At 42.6% G+C, this 24,196-nt stretch overlaps 1 protein-coding gene across 2 annotated transcripts in view; it reads right to left on the reverse strand.

The window, feature by feature from the left end:
* The window catches only part of OSGEPL1 (O-sialoglycoprotein endopeptidase like 1), a 152,750-nt gene that overhangs the window by 24,879 nt on the left and 103,675 nt on the right, over window positions 1-24,196 (reverse strand). For both annotated transcript variants that reach the window (XM_073647843.1, XM_073647844.1), the window contains exon 6: window positions 20,414-20,544. In XM_073647843.1, the coding sequence (XP_073503944.1) occupies window positions 20,414-20,544 (131 nt within the window). The remainder of the gene's footprint in view (window positions 1-20,413; window positions 20,545-24,196) is intronic.

Raw genomic sequence — 24,196 nt, forward strand, 5'->3', positions numbered from 1 at the left:
AATGAAAATATTTTCAGTGCATTACCATATATAAAACCCATATTTATCACTATAGGTGCATCTTACTAAATTAGAATATCATCAAAAAGTTAATTGATTTCAGTTCTTCAATACAAAAAATGAAACTTATATATTATATAGACTCATTACAAACAGTGATCTATTTCAAGTGTTTATTTCTGTTAATGTTGATGATTATGGCATGCAGTCAATGAAAACAAAAAAGTCATTATCTCAGTAAATTAAAATAATTAACGAAAAACACTTGCAAGGGCTTCCTACACATTTATAAAGGTCCCTTAGTCTGTTTCAGTAGGCTCCACAATCATGGGGAAGATGGCTGACTTGACAGATATCTATAGAAGATATTGACAAATACCAAGGTATATGTGAAAATATTCTCTCTGACGGTATTAGCTACGAGATCTTAGCATCTAACCCCACTACGAAATATGTTAAGGAATTGAAAGATATCTTAAATGATGGGCTGGCAACTGGTGTAATAAATCAGGCAGAGTATGACTTTATCTTCCCCAAGAATCCAGTAACAGCAACATTTTACTGCCTACCAAAGATACACAAGGGGCTTACCCCTCTTAAGGGGAGGCCCATTGTGTCTGGGATAGGCAGTATCAGTCAAAATACAGGGATCTACCTTGATCTGGTTCTCAAACCATTTGTAACCGTATTACAGTCCTATATCCAAGACACCCCTGATTTACTGCCTCCTTTAGAAGGTCTGACAATAGATCCCGAGGCGTTATTAGGATGTTGAGGCTTTGTACTCCTCCATCCCACACGAGAAGGGATTAGAGGCAGTGCAATATTTTCTTGGGATGAGGGGCTGTCAGTACCAGGCACATAATACCTTCATACTAAAATTATTACGATAATTATGCTAACCTGTATCTAGGTTGGTGGGAAGAGACTAGGCTCTTCAGGGGAGAAGCAGAGGAAATTAACAAACTTGACATCTGGACACGGTATACAGACAATGTCTTTATAGTGTGGAGAGGATCTGAAAATGAGTTTGAAAACTTTGTGGGAGGGCTAAACCAAAATGATTGTGGTCTGTTCTTCACCTGGACGGCACACCCTTCATCCTTGGCATTTCTTGATGTAGTGATCATGAGGGGTCCTAACGGGGAACTTGAGACGGCAATTTATAGAAAACCTACGGCCACCAATGCATTACTCCAATGGGAGAGTAGTCACCCTATACATGTTAAAAAAGGTATAACCAAGAGCCAATATCTCAGAGTACGCCGGAATTGCTCAAAGGAACAGCTCTTTGAAGAGCAAGCAAGAGAGCTCAGAGATAGACTCAAAGAAAGGTGGTACCCACAAAAAAATTGGAAAGAGGCTTATAAAGAGGCCAAAGGAAAAGAAAGATCAGAGCTACTCAACCATAGAGCCAAAATGACAGAACCAGCAGTAACTAGGTTCATTATGACATATGACAATGGAGTCTTCAAAGTACGAGAAATTCTGAATAAACATTGGCCCATCCTTCTAATGGCCCAAAATATCGGCCCTCAACTCACCAGCAGTCCCCAAATAACCTACAAAAAAGGCAGGTCATTGAATGACAGACTAGTACATAGCCATTTCAAAAAGGAAATGAATAATAAGTGGCTCGTAAATGACAGCAAGGGATGCTACAAATGTGGCTATTGCGTGGCCTGTCCTTATATTCTAGTAGGCAAAGAATTTAGCAGTAATACAACCGGGAAAAACTACAAAATAAAAGAATTTATTAATTGTAGTACAAAGGGGGTAATCTACAAAGCCTCATGCGTCTGCGGGATGGAATATATCGGAAAAACCATCAGAGAGTTTAAAAGACGAATAGGTGATCATGTAGGAGATATTGGCCATAAAAGAGATACACCCCTAGCCAGGCATATTAATAACCAGCATGGGAGCAATTTGGGTGTTCTCAAATTTATGGGAATTGAAAAAGTGCCAAGCCCAATAAGAGGAGGAGACTGGGACAGGGTTATCTTACAGAAGGAAGCCAAGTATATTTTCCACATGAGAACCATGTCACCGACAGGTTTGAACGAACAAATTAATTATGGGTGTTTAATTTAAAGGGAAGAATTTGACCACCTTTTTCCGTATCAGTTACAGAGTCACTTTTCATTTTAGCCAACCAATAATGAGATTGTCTTTTAGATACTGCCAATAACCCTAAACTTTCTCCTATGTATGCCACTCATGTTATGGATAAAATAATAGATAAAGTCATGATGAATGGGGTACCTCATATATATCAACCCCCCCCCCCCATTTTTTGTTTATTTGTTCTTAATTGTTAAACATTAAAAGTTATGTTTTAGATTCTCACTTTAATTGCTGTCTAGTATCTATAGAAGGGCTAAAATGATAAAGAATAGGTTTGAAATAGGATTTTAAAATGTGAATCCTCATCTAATCCTTAAACCCCCAAAGCCTCATTCAGACATCTGTCTTTTCAAGTACGTGTTCTGTATTCTTCACGGACAGAACACATACCCATTATAACATAAGGTGCTATTCACGTGTCCAAGTTGTTTATGAACCATGTGTACACAAAAGTAATCATGGAGACATGTCAGTTTTTGATCCTCATCAGGGATCCAAATCACCCATACAAGTCTATGGGTCCGTGCAAATCAAGGAGAGCACACGGATGGCAGCAATGTACAATCCATGTGCAGTCCATGATTAACTGATTAACATTGTAATGTACAGAAGCTTTATAACTTATTTCTTTTTTGTAAAAGAAATCACTAATGAAACTCTGATGGTAAAAACTGATACACTGAACAAACACTGATGGAACTCGGATCTAAAAGACTGATGAAGAACAGTCCATCTTTTTACATATGAGAAAAATCACTGACGTCTAAATAAGACCTAAGGGCCAAGCCTAATTGGCCTTAAAGGGGTATTCCTTTCTCCAAAATTCTTTCCCAATATGTAGTAGGTGTAATAATAATAATATTAGCAAATACTTCCAATTAAAAATGTAGTATAGTTCTTTTAATTCACTATGTCACGTGGGATTGTAGTAGCTTAGGTATCCATGGTTACAACAACTAAAAGCTAATTAACTGTCACTATGAGTAGTCGTAACTATGGATACCTAAGCTACTGTAATGCCCTGCAAAATGGGTTAAGCGACATAGCGAATCAGAAGAACTATACTACATTTCTAATTGGCTGCTGCTGCTGCTACTGCTACTATTACTACTAAATATTGGGATATGATCTTACAGATTGGAATACCTCTTTAATTATCAAACTTTTTTTTGTTTTTCATTGTTGCATTCCAGCATTGGGACCAGTTGAATTTTAGGGGTACTATTTTTTAAAAAAAATTTTTTATTAGGAGGGGAGCCTCTAGCTCCTCCCTCCTCCTCGCTACATAGAATTGTATGATTATGGGCGTGGGGAGTAGTGAGTATTCATCCTCTTTAATATCGGACACACATGATTGACCCTGGCGTCGGCTTCCTGCAGTGGCGACCCTGCTCTTGCCTCCTGTGACCCCGCTCCGCCGCCACCTCATCTCAGCGAGCCAGGTATATTTGGGCTATAAGATTACGTACTCGCATTTTTCTCCCAAATTTGGGGGAAGACAAGTGCGTCTTATAGTCCGAAAAATATGGTAATTTTATTTCATTATTACAACTATATGAAGCTAGTCTCTGTTTTGGACATTGTTAAATATAATCTCCTTCTCTCTAACTATATTTAAAGTTATATTTATATGTCAGTAGGATCAACCCTCCTAAGCTGTCTATATGGACATGTAGGTTATAGGAACCTGAATGAAATTGTACCTTGATATCTGTCATCTGATGTCTTATAAGAAAAACAAAAATTTCTCTGGAATATGTAAATGAGCTGTTCAGGGCTATGGGCCGGACACTGATCTGTATGAGAATCTGCGTCTGAGGGTTATTTTAACCCCTTTCCAACGTGTTCAGTAATAGTACGCACCACGTCGGAAAGGCCGTTTCAGCGGGGGCTCCGGCGCTGAGCCCGCACTGAACCGGGCACATGTCAGCTGATTATTACAGCTGACTTGTGCCCGCAACAGCCGCAGGTGGAATCGCAATCCACCCACGGCTGTTAACTAGTTAAATGCCGCTGTCAATCTCTGACAGCGGCATTTAACAGCGCAGCACCGGAAGCTTGTCACTTACCCCGCCCATCGGTGACCCCGTCACATGATCGCGGGTCACTGATGGGTGGGCATGACAACCCTGGGTCTGCAGTAGACCCCAGTGGTTATCATGTAAAGATTGCTATGAGCGCCACCTAATGGTCGGCGCTCATAGCACTGGAGCATTTCGGCTACATAGAGGTGATCTGCTCATCACCTCTATGTAGCAGAGGCGATCAGACAAGTGCTGCTTCTAGTCTCCTATGGAGACTATAGAAGCATGCAAAAAGTGTAAAAAAAATGTTTTAAAAAATATATAATATAAATATAAAAAAATAAAAAAATATAAAAGTTTAAATCACCCCCCTTTTGCCCCATTCAAAATAAAATAAAAAATAAACTCCACATACACATATTTGGTATTGCCGCGTTCAAAATCGCCCAATGAATATAAAAAAATAATTAATCCGATCAGTAAACGGCGTAACGAGAAAAAGAAATTCCAAACGCCAGAATTACGTTTTTTGGTCGCTGCAACATTGCAATAAAATGCAATAACGGGCGATCAAAACATCGGATCTACCCCAAAAAAGTATCAATAAAAACGTCAGCCTGGCACGCAAAAAATAAGCCCTCACCCGGCCCCAGATCCCGAAAAATGGAATCGCTTCGGTTTCGGAAAATGGCGCCATTTATTTATTCATTTTTTAGCAAACTTTGGAATTTTTGTTCACCACTTAAATAAAAAAGAACCTATACATGTTTGGTATCTACGAACTCGTAATGACCTGGAGAATAATAATGGCCAGTCAGTTTTAGCATTCAGTGAATGTGGAAAGAAAAAACAACAAAAAACAAATGTGGAATTGCATTATTTTTGCAATTTCACCGCACTTGGAATTTTTTTTTCAGTTTTCCAGTACATGATATGGTATAACTAGTAATGGCGTTTAAAAGTACAACTCGTCCCGCAAAAAATAAGCCCTCACATGGCTATATTGGCCTAAAAATGAAGAGGCTATGGCTCTGGGAAGAAGGGGAGCAAAAAATGAAAACTCAAGAACGGAAAATGCTCCGGTCATGAAGGGGTTAAAATAATAGGGGAAGTTACCAGTGTGATGTGTAATGGCGGCTCTCCTGATCTCACTGCAGAGATGTATGTGATTATACCTGACACACTTGCAGATTCCTCTCAGCTTCAGCTTCCATCTCACAGGCAGCCAGTGTTGCAATATTTTTGCAATACAGCAGAACTGTGAGAGCTGCAGCTACTGTTTGTTATGAGACAAAGTTCAGTTCTACTGTTCTGTGTTAGTTCATGTCTCACACTGGTAATGCCCCCTTTCATTTAAAATAATCTTTGGAGGCAGATTCTCATACAGATCAATGTCCGGCCCATAGTCATGAACAGCTCATTTTCATATAAGAAAAATATGAATTTTTCTGGAATGAGAAATAGGATTTTACAATATTTAAGGCAGTCTGTTTATTTATACATTAATTCTAACAATTTTTTCTAATAGTATCACATTGACATCTATGATTTTTTGTGGGTAGTGTATACTATCAATATATAACTTTTTTTTTTTTACAAATTTTCAATAAAGATACATATGCATGTGGCATGATTGTGTTAAGGCTATGTGCCCACGATGCAGAAATGAAGCAGAAAATTTCTGCAGCATTTCTGCATCTCCCTGGCAGAAAAAAAAGCATGCAGATTGTGCATGCGTTTTTCCTGCAGAATACATGTGGATCCACATGCGGATTCACATGCGTTTCCGCATGCAGATTGACAAGCGCTTTCCAGGCGATAGCATCACTTGGAAAGTGCTTGACAGCTAGGTCACACTATATAAATCCATGCAAACGGCATGGATTTATACAGTGTGAACGGTAAAAATTAAAACAAATAAAGCTATACTCACCCCTGAGGCCCCGGTGTGTGCTGCAGCGCTCGTTCCTGTCTGGTTCCCGGCTGCCGGCATATCGCTAGACAGAGCGGTGAAGGGCCTGCGGTCACATGACTGTGACGTCACCGCAGGTCCTCAAGCGGTGCATTCAGAGAGAAGCCGCCGGACAGGTGAATATAACTTTATTTGTTATTTTATTCTTTTTTTACAGGTACAATGGTGCCCAGGTCTGGATGAGAGTCTCCTCTCCTCCAGAACTGGGTACCATCCGCACATAGAAACGCATAGAAGCCGCTTGTAGAAATGTACAGTCGCGGTTTCTATGCGTTTCAATGCAAGTCAATGGCGGGAGTTCCGCTGCGCTACCGCAAAATTAAATGACATGCAGCGGATTTTTGTACGCAGCATAAACGCTGCGGAAAAATCCGCAGCATGTGCATAGAACATGCGGAATCCCCTTGGGGACCATGGGGGGCGGATTACCTAGCGCTTAACAAGCGTTTACGCTGCGGCAGCATAAACGCTTGAAAAACGCTACGTGGGCACCCAGCCTAAATATTGTTTCCATTTAGGGCAGTCTAGTATTGTCTGAGAGGGAAAGCTGCAAGTCAATTAAAAGCAGCTTGGAGAGACTACATAAAGAGCCTGGGAATAACAAGATTTCATCCCTGTCAAAGGAAAGTGTTACTTTTCAAAACATGTTGGAGGACTGTTGGCCTACCTAGGTTTCCATGCAGGTGACATAACCAACGAAAGCTACTTGTGTTATTTGTGTTCAAGCAAAAGGCGCTTCGGATGGAGCAGTAGAAGCATATCGGACACTGCAGCCCATATTCGAAGTATTATCCACAAGAGAGCAAGTTGGTTAAACAGCTCCATCGGACCTATACAGACTACATTACTATCATATGGACTGTTATTCAAGTCTGTGTTTCACGATCCAGGTCTGTACATATTTAGCCACATCATATTCATGCACTTCTAGCTTTCCAGCTCTAATGCCACTATACAAGTGAGATTATTGACTATTTTGTAGTTTTCTTTGTTTTTCCTATTCAGCTATCATTTTAGTGCAGGAGATAAATGTGTCACATGTTGAGAGGTAATATATTATATTTATATATATATATATATATATATATATATATATATATATATACATATATATACTTACATACAGTACAGACCAAAAGTTTGGACACACCTCATTTAAAGATTTTTCTGTATTTTCATGACTATGAAAATCGTACATTCACACTGAAGGCATTAAAACTATGAATTAACACATGTGGAATTATATACTTAACAAAAAAGTGTGAAAAACTGAAAATATGTCTTATAGTCTAGGTTCTTCAAAGTAGCCACCTTTTGCTTTGATGACTGCTTTGCACACTCTTGGCATTCTCTTGATGAGTTTCAAGAGGTAGTCACCGGAAATGGTCTTCCAACAATCTTGAAGGAGTTCACAGAGATGCTTAGCACTTGTTGGCCCTGTTGTCTTCACTCTGGGGTCCAGCTAACCCCAAACCATCTCGATTGGGTTCAGGTCTGATGACTGTGGAGGCCAGGTCATCTGGCGTAGCACCCCATCACTCTCCTTCTTGGTCAAATAGTCCTTACACAGCCTAGAGGTGTGTTTGGGGTAATTGTCCTGTTGAAAAATAAATGATGGTCCAACTAAACGCAAACCGGATGGAATAGCATGCCGCTGCAAGATGCTGTGGAAGCCATGCTGGTTCACTACGCCTTCAATTTTGAATAAATCCCCAACAGTGTCACCAGCAAAGCACCCCCACACCATCACACCTCCTCCTCCATGCTTCACGGTGGGAACCACGCATGTAGAGTCCATCCGTTCACCTTTTCTACGTCACACAAAGACACGGTGGTTGGAACCAAAGATCTCAAATTTGGACTCATCAGACCAAAGCACAGATTTCCACTGGTCTAATGTCCATTCCTTGTGTTCTTTAGCCCAAACAAGTCTTTTCTGCTTGGTGCCTGTCCTTAGCAGTGGTTTCCTAGCAGCTATTTTACCATGATGGCCTGCTGCACAAAGTCTCCTCTTAACAGTTGTTGTAGAGATGTGTCTGCTGCTAGAACTCTGTGTGGCATTGACCTGGTCTCTAATCTGAGCTGCTGTTAACCTGTGATTTCTGAGGCTGGTGACTCGGATAAACTTATCCTCAGAAGCAGATGTGACTCTAGGTCTTCCTTTCCTGGGGCGGTCCTCATGTGAGCCAGTTTCTTTGTAGCGCTTGATGGTTTTTGCAACTGCACTTGGGGACACTTTCAAAGTTTGCCCAATATTTTGGACTGACTGACCTTCATTTCTTAAAGTAATGATGGCCACTCGTTTTTCTTTACTTAGCTGCTTTTTTCTTGCCATAATACAAATTCTAACAGTCTATTCAGTAGGACTATCAGTTGTGTATCCACCAGACTTCTGCACAACACAACTGATGGTCCCAACCCCATTTATAAGGCAATAAATCCCACTTATTAAGCCTGACAGGGCACACCTGTGAAGTGAAAACCATTTCCGGTGACTATCTCTTGAAGCTCATCAAGAGAATGCCAAGAGTGTGCAAAGCAGTCATCAAAGCAAAAGGTGTCTACTTTGAAGAACTTAGAATATAAGACATATTTTCAGTTGTTTCACACTTTTTTGTTAAGTATATAATTCCACATGTGTTAATTCATAGTTTTGATGCCTTCAGTGTGAATGTACAATTTTCATACTCCTGAAAATACAGAAAAATCTTTAAATGAGAAGGTGTGTCCAAACTTTTGGTCTGTACTGTATATATATATATATATATATATATATATATATATATATATATATATATATATATATATATATATACATACATATACATATACACACATACACTGCTCAAAAAAATAAAGGGGTAAATCAAACTTCTGTGAAATCAAACTGTCCACTTAGGAAGCAACACTGATTGACAATCAATTTCACATGCTGATGTGCAAATGGAAGAGACAATAGATGGAAATTATTGACAATTATCAAGTCACACTCAATAAAGGAGTGGTTCTGCAGGTGGGGACCACTGACCACATCTCAGTACCAATGCTTTCTGGCTGATGCTTTGGTCACTTTTTAATGTTGGTTGTGCTTTCACACTCATGGTAGCATGAGACGGACTCTACAACCCACAGAAGTTGCTCAGGTAGTGCAGCTCATCCAGGATGGCACATCAATGCGAGCTGTGGCAAGAAGGTTTGCTGTGTCTGTCAGCGTAGTGTCCAGAGGCTGGAGGCGCTATCAGGAGACAGGCCAGTACACCAGGAGACGCGGAGGGGGCCGTAGGAGGGCAACAACCCAGCAGCAGGACCGCTACCTCCGCCTTTGTGCAAGGAGGAACAGGAGGAGCACTGCCAGAGCCCTGCAAAATGACCTGCAGAAGGCCACAAATGTGCATGTGTCTGCACAAACGGTTAGAAACCGACTCCATGAGGGTGGTATGAGGATCCGACCTCCACAGATGGGGGGTTGTGCTCACAGCCCAACACCGTGCAGGACGCTTGGCATTTGCCACAGAACACAAGGATTGGCAAAGTCACCAGTGGCGCCCTGTGCTCTTCACAGATGAAAGCAGGTTCACACTGAGCACATGTGACAGATGTGGCACAGTCTGGAGACGGCGTGGAGAGGGATCTGCTGCCTGCAACATGTTTCAGCATGACCGGTTTGGCAGTGGGTCAGTAATGGTGTGGGGTGGCATTTCTTTGGAGGGCCGCACAGCCCTCCATGTGCTCGCCAGAGGTAGCCTGACGGCCATTAGGTGCCGAGATGAGATCCTCAGACCCCTTGTGAAACCATATGCTGGAGCGGTTGGCCCTGGGTTCCTCCTAATGCAGGACAATGCCAGACCTCATGTGGCTGGAGTGTGTCAGCAGTTCCTGCAAGATGAAGGCATTGAAGCTATGGACTGGCCTGCCCGTTCCCCAGACCTGAATCCGATTGAGCATATCTGGGACATCATGTCTCGCTCCATCCACCAACGTCACGTTGCACCACAAACTGTCCAGGAGTTGGCGGATGCTTTAGTCCATGTCTGGGAGGAGATCCCACAGGAGACCATACGCAACCTCACCAGGAGCATGCCCAGGCGTTGTAGGGAGGTCATACAGGCACGTAGAGGCCACACACAATACTGAGCCTCATTTTGACTTGTTTTAAGGACATTACATCAAAGTTGGATAAGCCTGTAGTGTGTTTTTCCACTTTAATTTTGGGGGTGACTCCAAATCCAGGCCTCCATTGGTTACTAAATTTGATTTCCGTTGATGATTTTTGTGTGATTTTGTTGTCTAGGATATGTTACTTGAATGTTCCCTTTATTTTTTGAGCAGTGTATGTATTATATATATACAGTACAGACCAAAAGTTTGGACACACATTCTCATTTAAAGATTTTTCTGTATTTTCATGACTATGAAAATTGTACATTCACACTGAAGGCATCAAAACTATGAATTAACACATGTGGAATTATATACTTAACAAAAAAGTGTGAAACAACTGAAAATATGTCTTATATTCTAGGTTCTTCAAAGTAGCCACCTTTTGCTTTGATGACTGCTTTGCACGCTCTTGGCACACACACACACACACGTGGTCAAAATTGTTGGTACCCCTCGTTTAATGAAAGAAAAACCCATAATGGTCACAGAAATAACTTGAATCTGACAAAAGTAATAATAAATTAAGAATCTTTGAAAATGAACAAATAAAAGTCAGACATTTCTTTTCAACCCTGCTTCCACAGAATTTAAAAAAAAAATTAAACTCATGAAATAGGCCTGGACAGAAATGATGGTACTCTTAACTTAATATTTTGTTTTACAACCTTTTGAGGCAATCACTGCAATCAAACAATTCCTGTAACTGTCAATGAGACTTCTGCACCTCTCGACAGGTATTTTGGCCCACTCATGAGCAAGCTGCTCCAGTTGTCTTGTGTTTGAAGGTTGCCTTTTCCAGACGGCATGTTTCAGCTCTTTCCAAAGATGCTCAATAGGATTTAGGTCAGGGAAGGCCACTTCAGAATAGTCCAAGGTTTTCATCTTAGCCATTCTTGGGTGTTTTTAGCTGTGTGTTTTGGGTCATTATCCTGTTGCAAGACCCATGACCTGCGACTGAGACCAAGCTTTCTGACACTGGGCAGCACATTTCTCTCTAGAATCCCTTGATAGTCTTAAGATTTCATTGTACCCTGCACAGATTCGTGACAACCTGTGCCAGATGCAGCAAAGCAGCCCCAGAACATATTAAAGCCTCCTCCATGTTTCACAATAGGGACAGTGTTCTTTTATTGATATGCTTCATTTTTCCGTCTGTGAACATAGAGCTGCCTTGCCAAAAACTTCCATTTTTGTCTCATCTGTCCATAGGACATTCTCCCAGAAGCTTTGTGGCTTGTTAACATGTAGCTTGGCAAATTCCAGTCTGGCTTTTTTATGATTTTTTATTTGTCAACAATGGAGTTCTCCTTGGTCGTCACCCATGAAGTCCACTTTGTATCAAACAACGACGGATGGTGCAATCTCACACTGATGTTCTTTGAGCTTGAAGTTCACCTTTAATCTCTTTAGAAGTTTTCCTGGGCTCTTTTGTTACCATTCGTATTATCTGTCTCTTTGATTAGTCATCAATTTTCCTCCTGCGGCCACGTCCAGGGAGGTTGGCTACAGTCCCCCATGGATCTTAAATTTCTAAATAATATGAGCAATTGTAGTCACAGGAACATAAAGCAGCTTGGAGATGGTATTATAACCTTTACCTTGAACATGCTTATCTAAAATTTTCTTTCTAATCTCCTGAGACAACTCTTTCCTTTGCTTCCTCTGGTCCATGTTGAGTGTGGTACACACCATGTCACCAAACAGCACAGTGAGTATCTATAGCCCTATATACAGGCCCACTGACTGATTACAAGATTGTAGACACCTGTGATGCTAATTAGTGGACACAACTTGATTTAACATGTGCCTTTTGTCACATTATTTTCAGGGGTACCATCATTTCGGTCCAGGCCTATTTTATCAGTTGAATTTTTTTTTAAATTCTGTGGAAGCGGGGTTGAAAAGCAATGTCTGACTTTCATTTGTTCATTTTCATAGATTTTTAATTTATTATTACTTTTGTCAGATTCAAGTTATTTCTGTGACCATTGAGGGTTTTTCTTTCATTAAACGAGGGGTACCAACCATTTTGACCACGTGTCTATATATCTTAATAAGTTTTTCACGTTTGTTGACAGACATTCTTATCCTGCAGCATAATTAGGTAATAGTGTTGGCTTAGTTACTTAAGTTTTAGGGTATGTGCACACATCTAGGACTTGCAGTAGACAATTCTGCTGCAAATACTGATGTGTTAGCAGGAAAAAAGTGCAATTTTTTGCAGGTTTTTTTTTTGCTGATTTTCCCCACTCATTAGTATGGGTGAAATTTGCAGCAAAAACGCTACAAGAAGTGACATGCTGCAGATTTCAATCTGCACCAAATCTGCAATGAAAAAAGACTTCAGGAATCTCATTCACTTTGCTGGTACTAGGAAATTCTTCAGGTTTTGTGACAAAACTGAGGAGTAAAAAAGCAACACATGCACATACCCTTACATTTAATTTCAATAGCACACATTTTTGAAATGTTTAATGTTTTGATTAACTTTTAATGTTTTTTTTATGTTATGTAATCTGCAATTTAAAGCGGTTTTCCCAAAAGTTCATTTTAATCAATAGATCTTGAAATAATAATAAGTTCCACAATTGAATGTATTTAAATAAAATGTTCCTATGCGGAGGTAATCTTATGAATGTTCCCCTGTGTAATAGCTGTGTCTGACTATGTATGGAACATTGTCTGATCATACCACATCTCCTGGGCAGGGGAGGAAGCAAAAGACTATACAGACATTTCAGCAGGGGATCACAGCTGATTCTTTCTTTGAAGTGAAACATTGTTTAAAAACAGGCAGGGAAATGTTTTATCTCACAAAAAGAATCAGCAGTAGTGTTGAACGATACCTTCCGATATCGGGAAATATCGGATCTGATTGGATCGGACCGATACCCAAAAAGTATCGGATATATCGCCGATTCCGATACCGGAAACCAATGCAAGTCAATGGGACACTAATATCGGAATGCCATCCCAGCGTGAGAGAATTCTCCTGATTGTTTAAAAGCCGGCGGGCGGTAAAAAGCCAGCGGGCGGTAAAAAGCCGCCGGCTTTTAAACAATCACACAGCCCCATACTGCTTCCTCGCAGCCTCCCACCCTGATCCTCCGCTCCCCTCGCCACCTCACATCCCGATCGTAAGTTAGGACCGGGCGGGGAGCGCAGCACCAAGGAGTGGGGAGCGAAGGACCCGGGCGGGGAAGCCGGCAGTGAAAAGACTTCACCGCTGGCTTTCCCGCTCTGTGCAGCGCTCTCCCGCCGGTTATTTCAAATGAACAGCTGAGGTATCAGGTGATGCTGATCAGCTGTTCATTTGAAGTAGCCGCGGTGTCCTCAGAGAGTTCATGTGAGTTCATGCTTGACTGCATTGCATGAACTTTCCCACACCTCCCAGACCATCAGACCCATCATGATTGGTGTGTGCGCGGTGTCTGTGCGCGATGTCTGCGGGTGTCTGTGTGCAGGCAGACATAGGCCGATGTGACACTACTACTCCCATCGGCCTTTGTCTGTCCACCGTCCACTCGTGCCAGCAGAATCAGCTCGATGGGAGCAGTAGTTCCCATCAGCCTGATCCTGCTATTTAAACTGCCCCATATGTTATTTTTGCCCCTATACATCTTTTATTCTTTTAGGCCCCCATATATTTTTTTGCTTTTTGGTCCCCAATAAATTTTAAATACATTTCATTGGTGGCTAGTGGTTACCTAAAATAAATTAGTTTATACATTACCTGTCCCCGCCGATCGCCACCTAAAATAAGGTAAAAAATAAAAAACTACACCTATACTCACCTAGACACCTAATTCCCCGAAGCCATCGATCTCCTGTAATAAAATATAAAATAATAAACCACAACCTTATCCTTACCCCTCCGTAGTAATCCACGAGTGTCCCACGAAGATCTCCAGTTTAGAGCAGCCACATAAAATGTGACCGCTCTAAACCGCTGCCGCCGCTATAATGACGGGGCCGTAAAGCAGCCCCGTCATTGCATAAGCGGGTTCGCCGGAGTTCAGCCAGCGCTGCTCCGGTTAGCTCATTTACGGCCCTGCTGTACCGTGAGAAATTCCTATGGTACAGCTGTGCCGTAAAGGAGGTCTCCGGAGCTGCGCTGACTGAATGCACTCCGATGACCTCAGTCAGGGGCTTCCGCTGCCGGGAGCGGACTTGTTCCCGGCAGTGTGAGCTTACAGCAGCCATGCACAGCTGTCACCATCTCCAGATGTGACAGCTGTGCATTGGAGATCAGTGCAGGAATGTGGACAGGTGACTATTTTTTTTTAGTAAACTAAGAATTAAATAAAATGGTGTGTTTTATTTCAAATAAATTATTTTTTTCTGGGTGTAGTGTGTTTTTTTCTTTTTAACACTTTGTAGGTTAGTAATGGGGGTGTCTTATAGACGCCCATCATTACTAACCTGGGCTTCATGGCAGCTGGCGCTGACATGAACCCCACCACTATTACCCCCTGCCACCGCACCAGGGCAGCGTGGAAGAGCGAGGCTAAGTGCTAGAATTGGCGCATGCTATGGATGCGCCATTTCTGGGGCGGCTGACAGCTGGTGTTTCTAGCCTGGGAGGGGGCCAATATTCATGGCACCCTTCCTGGGCTATTAATATCAGCCCCCAGCTGTCTGCCTAGCCTTTGCTAGCTATTAAAATAGGGGGGGCCACACATCATTTTTTGGGGGGGTCCCCCATTTTAATAGCTAGTAAAGGCTAGGTATTCAGCTGGGGACTGATATTAGTAGCCTGGGAAGCTCCGTGGGTATTACCCCCTTCCCAGGCTTCAAACATCTGCCCCAGCTGTCTGCTTAACCTCCGCTAGAGACTAAAATTATGGGGGATCCCACGCCAATTTTTTTTTAAATAAATCCTTTATTTTAACACTAAATGACACTTGAGGGGTTAATAAAGATGCAGTCCCTAAATTATTATTTATTTTTAAATTAATTTTTCCCAAAAAATTTGACGTGGGCTTCGCCATATTTTTGTATGCCAGCAGGTACAGCATCCAGGAACGGGCTGCCCCCAACTCCCAGCTGCCTATTTGTACCTGGCCGGACACAACAATATAGGGAAGCCCTTTTTTTTTTTTTATTGTTTCATGAATTTCATGAAATAATTAAAAAAAAAAAATACGTGGGGCTTCGCCCTATTTTTGTGTCCAGCCAGGTACAACTAAGCAGATGGGGGCTGGAATCCACAGCGCAGGGTGGCCCAAGCTTTGTGGACTCCCCTGCTGCGAACTGCAGTCCGCAGCCACCCCAGAAAATATCGCGTTCATAGAAGCGCCATCTTCTGGCGCTGTATCCAGCTCATCCAGGGCCCTGGTGCGGTGGCTCACTGGCTAATAAAGGGGTTAGGGCCAGCTTTGTATTATCCGCTGGCCCTAAGCCCGAAATTCATGGGGTCACGCCAATATTAGGCTATGTGCCCACGATGCAGAAATGAAGCAGAAATTTTCCTGACCATTTCCGAATCTCCTTGCCAGAAAAACGCATGCGGATTCTATGTGCGTTTTTGACGCGTTTTTGAAGAAAAAAAAAAAAAAAGGCCAATCTGATGTCATTTCCTAGTCCAACCCCTAATCAATGTATAAAAAAAAAGGTGGGCTTACGCGTATTTTTAAGGGAAAGAGGGAAAGCTGAGGGCTGATTTAATAGTCTGGGAAGTAGCCAAGGATCATGGCCCCTTCCCTTGCTATTAATATCAGTCCGCAGCAGTTAGCTTAGGCTTTACAGCCCATTCTACAGGTGGGACCCCCCCCCCCCCAAAAAAAAAAAATAAAAAGGGTCCCCCTATAAATTGGAGCCAGCAAAGGCTAGGCAGACAGCTGCGACCTGATATTAATAGCCTAGAAAGGGGCCATGGTTATAGGCCCCCTCCCAGGCTATAATATCAGCCCTCAGCCGCCCCAGATTTGGCACATCCTATTTGTGCGCCAAATCTGGCGCTTAGCCTCGCTCTTCCACACTGCCCTGGTGCGGTGGCAGGGGGTAATAGTGGTGGGGTTAATGTCAGCGCCAGCTGCCATGAAGCCCAGGTTAGTAATGATGGGCGTCTATAAGACACCCCTATTACTAACCTACAAAGTGTTAGAAAGAAAAAACACACACTACACCCAGAAAAAAATAATTTATTTGAAATAAAACACACCATTTTATTTAATTCTTAGTTTACTAAAAAAAAAAAATAGTTACCTGTCCACGTTCCTGCGCTGATCTCCCATGCACAGCTGTCACATCTGGAGATGTGACAGCTGTCATTGCTGCTGTAAGCTCACACTGCCGGGAACACGTCTGCTCCCGGCAGCGTGAGCCTCTGACTGAGGTCACCGGAGTGCATTCAGTCAGCGCAGCTCCGGTGACCTCCCTTACGGCCCTGCTGTACCGTGGGAATTTCTCACGGTCAGGAGCAGCGCTGCCTGAACTCCGGAAAATTTCTGCTTCATTTCTGCATCATGGGCACATAGCCTAATATTGGCGTGACCCCATGAATTTCGGGCTTAGGGCCAGCGGATAATACAAAGCTGGCCCTAACCCCTTTATTAGCCAGTGAGCCACCGCACCAGGGCCCTGGATGAGCTGGATACAGCGCCAGAAGATGGCGCTTCTATGAACGCAACATTTAATGGGGTGGCTGCGGACTGCAGTTCGCAGCAGGGGGGGCCCACAAAGCTTGGGCCACCCTGCGCTGTGGATTCCAGCCCCCAGCTGCTTAGTTGTACCTGGCTGGACACAAAAATAGGGCGAAGTCCCACGTATTTTTTTTTATTTTTTACTAATTTCATGAAATTCATGAAATAATAAAAAAAAAGGGGCTTCCCTATATTGTTGTGTCCGGCCAGGTACAAACAGGCAGCTGGGAGTTGGGGGCAGCCCGTTCCTGGATGCTGTACCTGCTGGCATACAAAAATATGGCAAAGTCCACATCAAAATTTTTGGGAAAAATTAATTAAAAAATAAATAATAATTTAGGGATGGCATCTTTATTAACCCCTCAAGTGTCATTTAGTGTTAAAATAAAGGATTTATTTTAAAAAAAATTGGCGTGGGATCCCCCATAATTTTAGCCTCTAGCGGAGGTTAAGCAAACGGCTGGGGCAGATGTTTGAAGCCTGGGAAGGGGATAATACCCATGGAGCTTCCCAGGCTACTAATATCAGCCCCCAGCTGAATACCTAGCCTTTACTAGCTATCAAAATGAGAGACCCCCCCAAAAAAATGACGTGGGGTGCCCCCTATTTTAATAGCTAGCAAAGGCTAGGCAGACAGCTGGGGGCTGATACTAATAGCCCAGGAAGGGTGCCATGAATATTGGCCCCCTCCCAGGCTAGAAACAGCAGCCGTCAGCCGCCCCAGAAATGGCGCATCCATAGGATGCGCCAATTCTGGCACTTAGCCTCGCTCTTCCACGCTGCCCTGGTGCGGTGGCAGGGGGTAATAGTGGTGGGTTTCATGTCAGCGCCAGCTGCCATGAAGCCCAGGTTAGTAATGATGGGCGTCTATAAGACACCCCCATTACTAACCTACAAAGTGTTAAAAAGAAAAAAACACACACTACACCCAGAAAAAAAATAATTTATTTGAAATAAAACACACCATTTTATTTAATTCTTAGTTTACTAAAAAAAAATAGTTACCTGTCCACGTTCCTGCGCTGATCTCCCATGCACAGCTGTCACATCTGGAGATTGTGACAGCTGTGCATGGCTGCTGTAAGCTCACACTGCCGGGAACACGTCCGCTCCCGGCAGCGGGAGCCCCTGACTGAGGTCACCGGAGTGCATTCAGTCAGCGCAGCTCCGGAGACCTCCTTTACGGCACTGCTGTACCGTGGGAATTTCTCACGGTACAGCAGGGCCGTAAATGAGCTAACCGGAGCAGCGCTGCCTGAACTCCGGCGAACCCGCTTATGCAATGACGGGGCTGCTTTACAGCCCCGTCATTCTGGCGGCGGCAGCGGTTCAGAGCGGTCACATTCTATGTGGCTGCTCTAAACTGGAGATCTTCGTGGGACACTCGTGGATTACTACGGAGGGGTAAGGATAAGGTTGTGGTTTATTATTTTATATTTTATTACAGGAGATCGATGGCTTTGGGGAATTAGGTGTCTAGGTGAGTATAGGTGTAGTTTTTTATTTTTTACTTTATTTTAGGTGGCGATCGGCGGGGACAGGTAATGTATAAACTAATTTATTTTAGGTAACCACTGGCCACCAATGAAATGTATTTAAAATTTATTGGGGACCAAAAAGCAAAAAAATATATGGGGGCCTAAAAGAATAAAAGATGTATAGGGGCAAAAATAACATATGGGGCAGTTTAAATAGCAGGATCAGGCTGATGGGAACTACTGCTCCCATCAAGCTGATCCTGCTGGCACGAGTGGACGGGGGACAGACATAGGCCGATGGGAGTAGTAGTGTCACATCGGCCTATGTCTGCCTGCACACAGACACCCGCAGACATCGCGCACACACCCGCAGACATCGCACAGACACCGCGCACACACCAATCATGATGGGTCTGATGGTCTGGGAGGTGTGGCTGACCTGTGCGGCCGTGGGAAAGTTCATGTGAGTTCATGCAATGCAGTGAAGCATGAACTCACATGAACCCTCTGAGGGCACCGCGGGTACTTCAAATGAACAGCTGATCAGCATCACCTGATACCTTAGCTGTTCATTTGAAATAACCGGCGGGAGAGCGCAGCACAGAACAGGAAAGTCGGCGGTGAAGTCTTTTCACTGCCGGCTTCCCCGCCCGGGTCCTTCGCTCCCTGCTCCTTGGTGCTGCGCTCCCCGCCCGGTCCTAACTTACGATCGGGATGTGAGGTGGAGAGGGGAGCGGAGGATCGGGGTGGGAGGCTGCGGGGAAGCAGTATGGGGCTGTGTGATTGTTTAATAGCCGGCGGCTTTTTACCGCCCGCTGGCTTTTTACTGCCCGCCGGCTTTTAAAAAATCAGGAGAATTCTCTCACGCCGTTATGGCATTCTGATGACAGGCTGGATCGCAGCTGAGCGCTGCCATCCAGCTTGTCATCCTTCAGAGGCTGCAGAGTGCAGGCATTATGGGAACTTCCGATTCCGGTATCCGATATTGTAAAAGTATCGGAACTCAGTATCGGAACTTCGACACCGCGAATATCGGCCGATACCCGATATTACAGTATCGGAATGCTCAACACTAATCAGCAGCGATCCACTGCTGTAATGTCTGTATACTCTTTTGCGTCCTCCCCTGCCCAGGAGATGTGGTATGATCACACCATGTTCCTGCATGGTCAGACATAGCCATTACACAGTACACAGCAGGGGCACATTTATAAGATTATCTCAGCACAGGAACATTATATTTAAATACATTCAATTGTGGAAGTTATTACTATTCCAACATCTATTGATTAAAATGAACTTTCGTTCGTGGGAAAATCCCTTTAAATATAGCTTTATTCTATGAATCATTATTTCTGCAGCAATAATGTTTTTTAGATGGCTTACCATTTTTAAACAATATTAGTTTTAATTCATAAACAAATTCATTATTTTTGTAAGTAATTTTTTATATGTAGCTGTGAATCAACTGACCACATCAGTCTAATGCTGGGTTCATATGGTGGTATTGTCAATCATATCCACAAATTGATTTTTCATGTGTGGAGCTTGTGGTCATTTGCATAGTGGATGGGAGTAGGAACTGCCTTCTATAGCATGCACTAGACTAGTGCTCGATGTGATTTTTTTTTCCACCAGTTAGCGAGTAAACTATTTATGTGCACAGGCACATAAAGTAATTACTGGTCATTGTGCTTGTCTGTGAAAACCCTAGTAGGCAAAAACCCTATAGCAGAACTGAGTACCTTTGTCAAGCTGTAGATACCAGGTTTCTCCATCAGCACCCTGTGACCGCTGACAGAGGCATCTAAGAAGTCAAGCAACCAGCACTGGACCCTTCTTGAATGTCAATTGCTATATTGGGAGTGTAGCTGGGTAACACTGTTGCCCTTCTGTAAGTAAATCCAGATGGATTAGGGGTGTCTAAAAAGCTGTGCTTTTAGATGTACTTATATATACAGATGTGGTTAGGTAAATATGTGAAAATTTTCAACCCTGTTATCTTACCAGGCAATCATAACACCGTTGTCTGTGCAGAGGTTTGGTGGAGGACACAACAAAGACATATCCAGATCATCTGTTAAATTTTGTAGCACTTTTAAAATATATTTATTGCTGGCAACCCCTCCAGATACAACCTAAAATAGGAACATACAGACAGTTATATAGCCACACTTTGGACATCTATGAATATCAACTCAATCTTTTTTAATTTGTCATTAATTCATCACGAATTTATTTTCAAAACTGTCATTGGTTAGGATCACCATAGCAACTCAAAATGCACAAAAGTAAAATACAATCATTTTAGGAGATTTTAACTTGATAAAGTCTGAAAAATAATTTGTTTAGTCTAGCACAGAATAATTTATTGCGTCAGTTGATACATGATCAGTTGACAGCGTTTGTTCCAATGGATCTTTTAATAGCACAGAGATCAGTAACCATAATATATTAACTTTTCAGATGCAAGCTATATACAGTGGCATGTAAAAGTTTGCAGTGTGAACAGTTAGGCTATGTGCCCACGTTGCATTTATGAAGCAGAAAATTTCTGCTTCATTTCTGCAAGTCCTCTCCCGGAAAAACGCATGCGGAATTCCGCACGCGTTTATCGCGCATTTATCACGCGTTTTCCACATGCGGAATTGCCTTGCGTTTTTTATGCATTGGACAAAGGCAATTCTGCTTGCGGAAACGCAAAATTAAATGACATGCTGCGGATTTTTGAACGCAGCATAAACGCTGCGGAAAAATCCGCAGCATGTGCAAAGAACTTGCGGAATCCCATTGGGGACCATGGGGTGCGGGTTACCAAGCGTTTTACAAGCGTTTCCACTGCGGAAATTCCGCATCAAAAACGCTTGAAAAACGCTACGTGGGCACACAGCCTCAGGCTATGTGCACACGATGCAGAAATGAAGCAGAAAATTTCTGCATCATTTCTGCATCTCCCTGGCAGAAAAAACGCATGCAGATTGTGCATGCGTTTTTCCTGCAGAATACATGCGGATCCACATGCAGATTCACATGCGTTTCCGCATGCAGATTGACAAGCGCTTTCAGGGCGATTTTAGCATCACCTGGAAAGTGCTTGACAACTAGGTCACACTATATAAATCCATGCAAACAGCATGGATTTATATAGTGTGACCCGAGAGAGTGTATATACTTACCTCCGATGGCCCGTGCTGTCCTGCTCACTCCGTTCTCCCGGCTGCCGGCAACTTTGAATTGAAAGACCTGCCGACGTCAGCGTCACGTGACCCGTCACATGACTCTGATGTCACCGCAGGTCCTACAACTCACTGCAAGTGCCGGGAAGCAAGCAGGAACGCTGCGCGGGCCGACAGATGGTAAGTATATATATATTTTTTATTTTATTCTTGTTTTTACAGCTTTTTTAATGGTACCTGGGTGTGGATGAGACTCTCCTCTCCTCCACACCCGGGTACCATCCGCACATTAGAACGCGCCAATTACGCAAGTACAGATGCAGTCTTGCGGAATTGGCGCGTTCTAATGCAAGTCAATGGCGGCGAAAACGCCGCGTTTCCGAAAAATTAAATGACATGCTGCGGATTTTTGAGCGCAGCGTTTACGCTGCGGAAAAATCCGCATCATGGGCACAGCACATGCGGATTTCAATTGGGGAACATTGCTTCCCTTCTACCATGCGTTTTTCATGCGTTTCCGCGGCGTTTACGCAACTGCAAAAACGCCGCGGAAACGCATGAAATACGCATCTTACAGTCCGGATAAAGATGAAATGATCTCTGAAAGGGCTAAAGTTAAAGATGACATTTCCCTTGTATCTTAGGCAAAAAAATATATATATATTGTAATTTTTTACATTTTAAAAATTACAAAAAGGAAATTGGCCGATGCAAATGTTTGGGCACTCTTGGAGATTTGTGTGCTCAGATAATTTTCAGACCTTAATTAGCCTGTTAGGGCTATGGATTGTTCACTTTTAGCGTTAGGAAAGACCAGGTGATGCAAATTCCCCAGCTTTATAAAAACCCAACCCTCTCTAACCATGTGCCAAAAAATGGCAGCCATTGGGTTCTTCTAAGCAGCTGCCTAGCACTCTGAAAATGCAAATGGTGGAGGCCCACAAAGCTGGAGAAGGCTATAAGTAGATGGCACCTTGAAAACGCTTTGCTCTTTCCTCAGTTCGAAATGTAATTAAGAAATGGCAGTTACCAGGAACAGTGGAGATCTGGAAGACCAAACAAAATTTCAGTGAGAGTGCTCATAGGATTGCTAGAGAGGCAAATCAGAACCCCGTTTGACTGCAAAAGATCTTCTGGAAGATTTAAAGTTGTGGTACATTGTTATACTCTTCAGAGACACCAGCACAAATATGGCCTTAATGTAAGAGTCATCATAAGAAAACCTCTCCTGCATCCTCACCATAAAATTCAATGTCAGAAGTATAGAAAAGAACATCTAAATAAGCCCGATGCATTTTGGAAGCAAGTACAGTGAACGATGAGGTTAAAATAGAACAATGATCAAAGGTATGTGTGGAGAAAAAAATGGTACAGAATTTCAGGAAAACAACATCTCGCAAGCCATTAAATATGGGGTAGATCAATCATGCTTTGGGGCTGTGTTGCAACCAGTGGCACAAGGAACATTTCACGGGTAGAGGGAAGAATGGATTCAATGAAATTTCAACTAATTCTTGATGCAATCATAACACCATCTGTAAAAAAGTTGAAGTTGAAACGAGGATGGCTTCTACAAATGGATAATGATCCTAAACACAAGTCAAAATCCACAATAGACTACATCAAAAGGTGCAAGCTGAATGTTTTACAATGGCCCTCACAGTCCCCTGATCTGGACATCATTGAAAATATGTGGCTAGACCTCAAAATAGTAGTGCATGCAAGACGACCCAAGTATCTCACAAAACTGGAAGAATTTTCCAAGGAAGAATGGATGAAAATTCCTCAAACAAGAATTGAAAGGCTCTTGGCTGCCTACAAAAAGCGTTTACAAGCTGTGATACTTTCAAAAGGGGGTGCTACTAGGTACTAACCATGCAGGGTGCCCATTTTCCTTTTTATAATTTTTAAAATGGAAAATATGAAAATATATATATTTTGTGCCTAAAATACAAAGGGAATGTGTCATCTTCAACTTGAGGCCTTTTAAAGATCACTTAATCTTCAACTAGCTTAACTGTTCACATTAACAATTATTTTGACCATGGGTGTCCAAAGTTTTACATGCCACTGTATAAGCATCGCATTGCAGATAACTTACTAAAGCCAAGAGCATCACTGTTCATAAAAAAGAAAAATGTGAATTATTCACGTAGATTACAAGTAGACACAGTAGCCCATTATTCCAATGGGGAGCAAACAAAAAAATCGTAAGACAAATTAAAAACTGAACAATCTAAAAATTATAATATAAAAATGTTGCATACAACAAAGGTAAAAAGAAAAATAAATGCAAAAGAAAAGCATTTGATCCTGATATCACAGCCTACTTTGAACTTCAGGATGGAGCATCATTTTTCAAATATTACTTGTGCTTCTTTGTGTGGCAATAACTTTAGAATGCTTTTACTTTTAAAACTTCATTTTTTTTGCTTTTAAGACAGATATGATCATACCACACAAAGTAGTTAGCAACCTACTGGCGCAAGTAAATGCATGTGTACGATCATAGAGTGTCACTGAGTTGTTATGGCAACTTGAGGCCCAACAATGGCCCATACACTCAGGAAAGGAAGCCTACTAGAGCCAACAATTGGCAGGGGTCTAATAGGCA

Source organism: Phyllobates terribilis, unplaced genomic scaffold (genome assembly GCF_046119375.1).
Source record: "Phyllobates terribilis strain yellow unplaced genomic scaffold, ASM4611937v1 Scaffold_9__5_contigs__length_417890890, whole genome shotgun sequence".
NCBI classification, from domain to species: Eukaryota; Metazoa; Chordata; class Amphibia; order Anura; family Dendrobatidae; genus Phyllobates; species Phyllobates terribilis.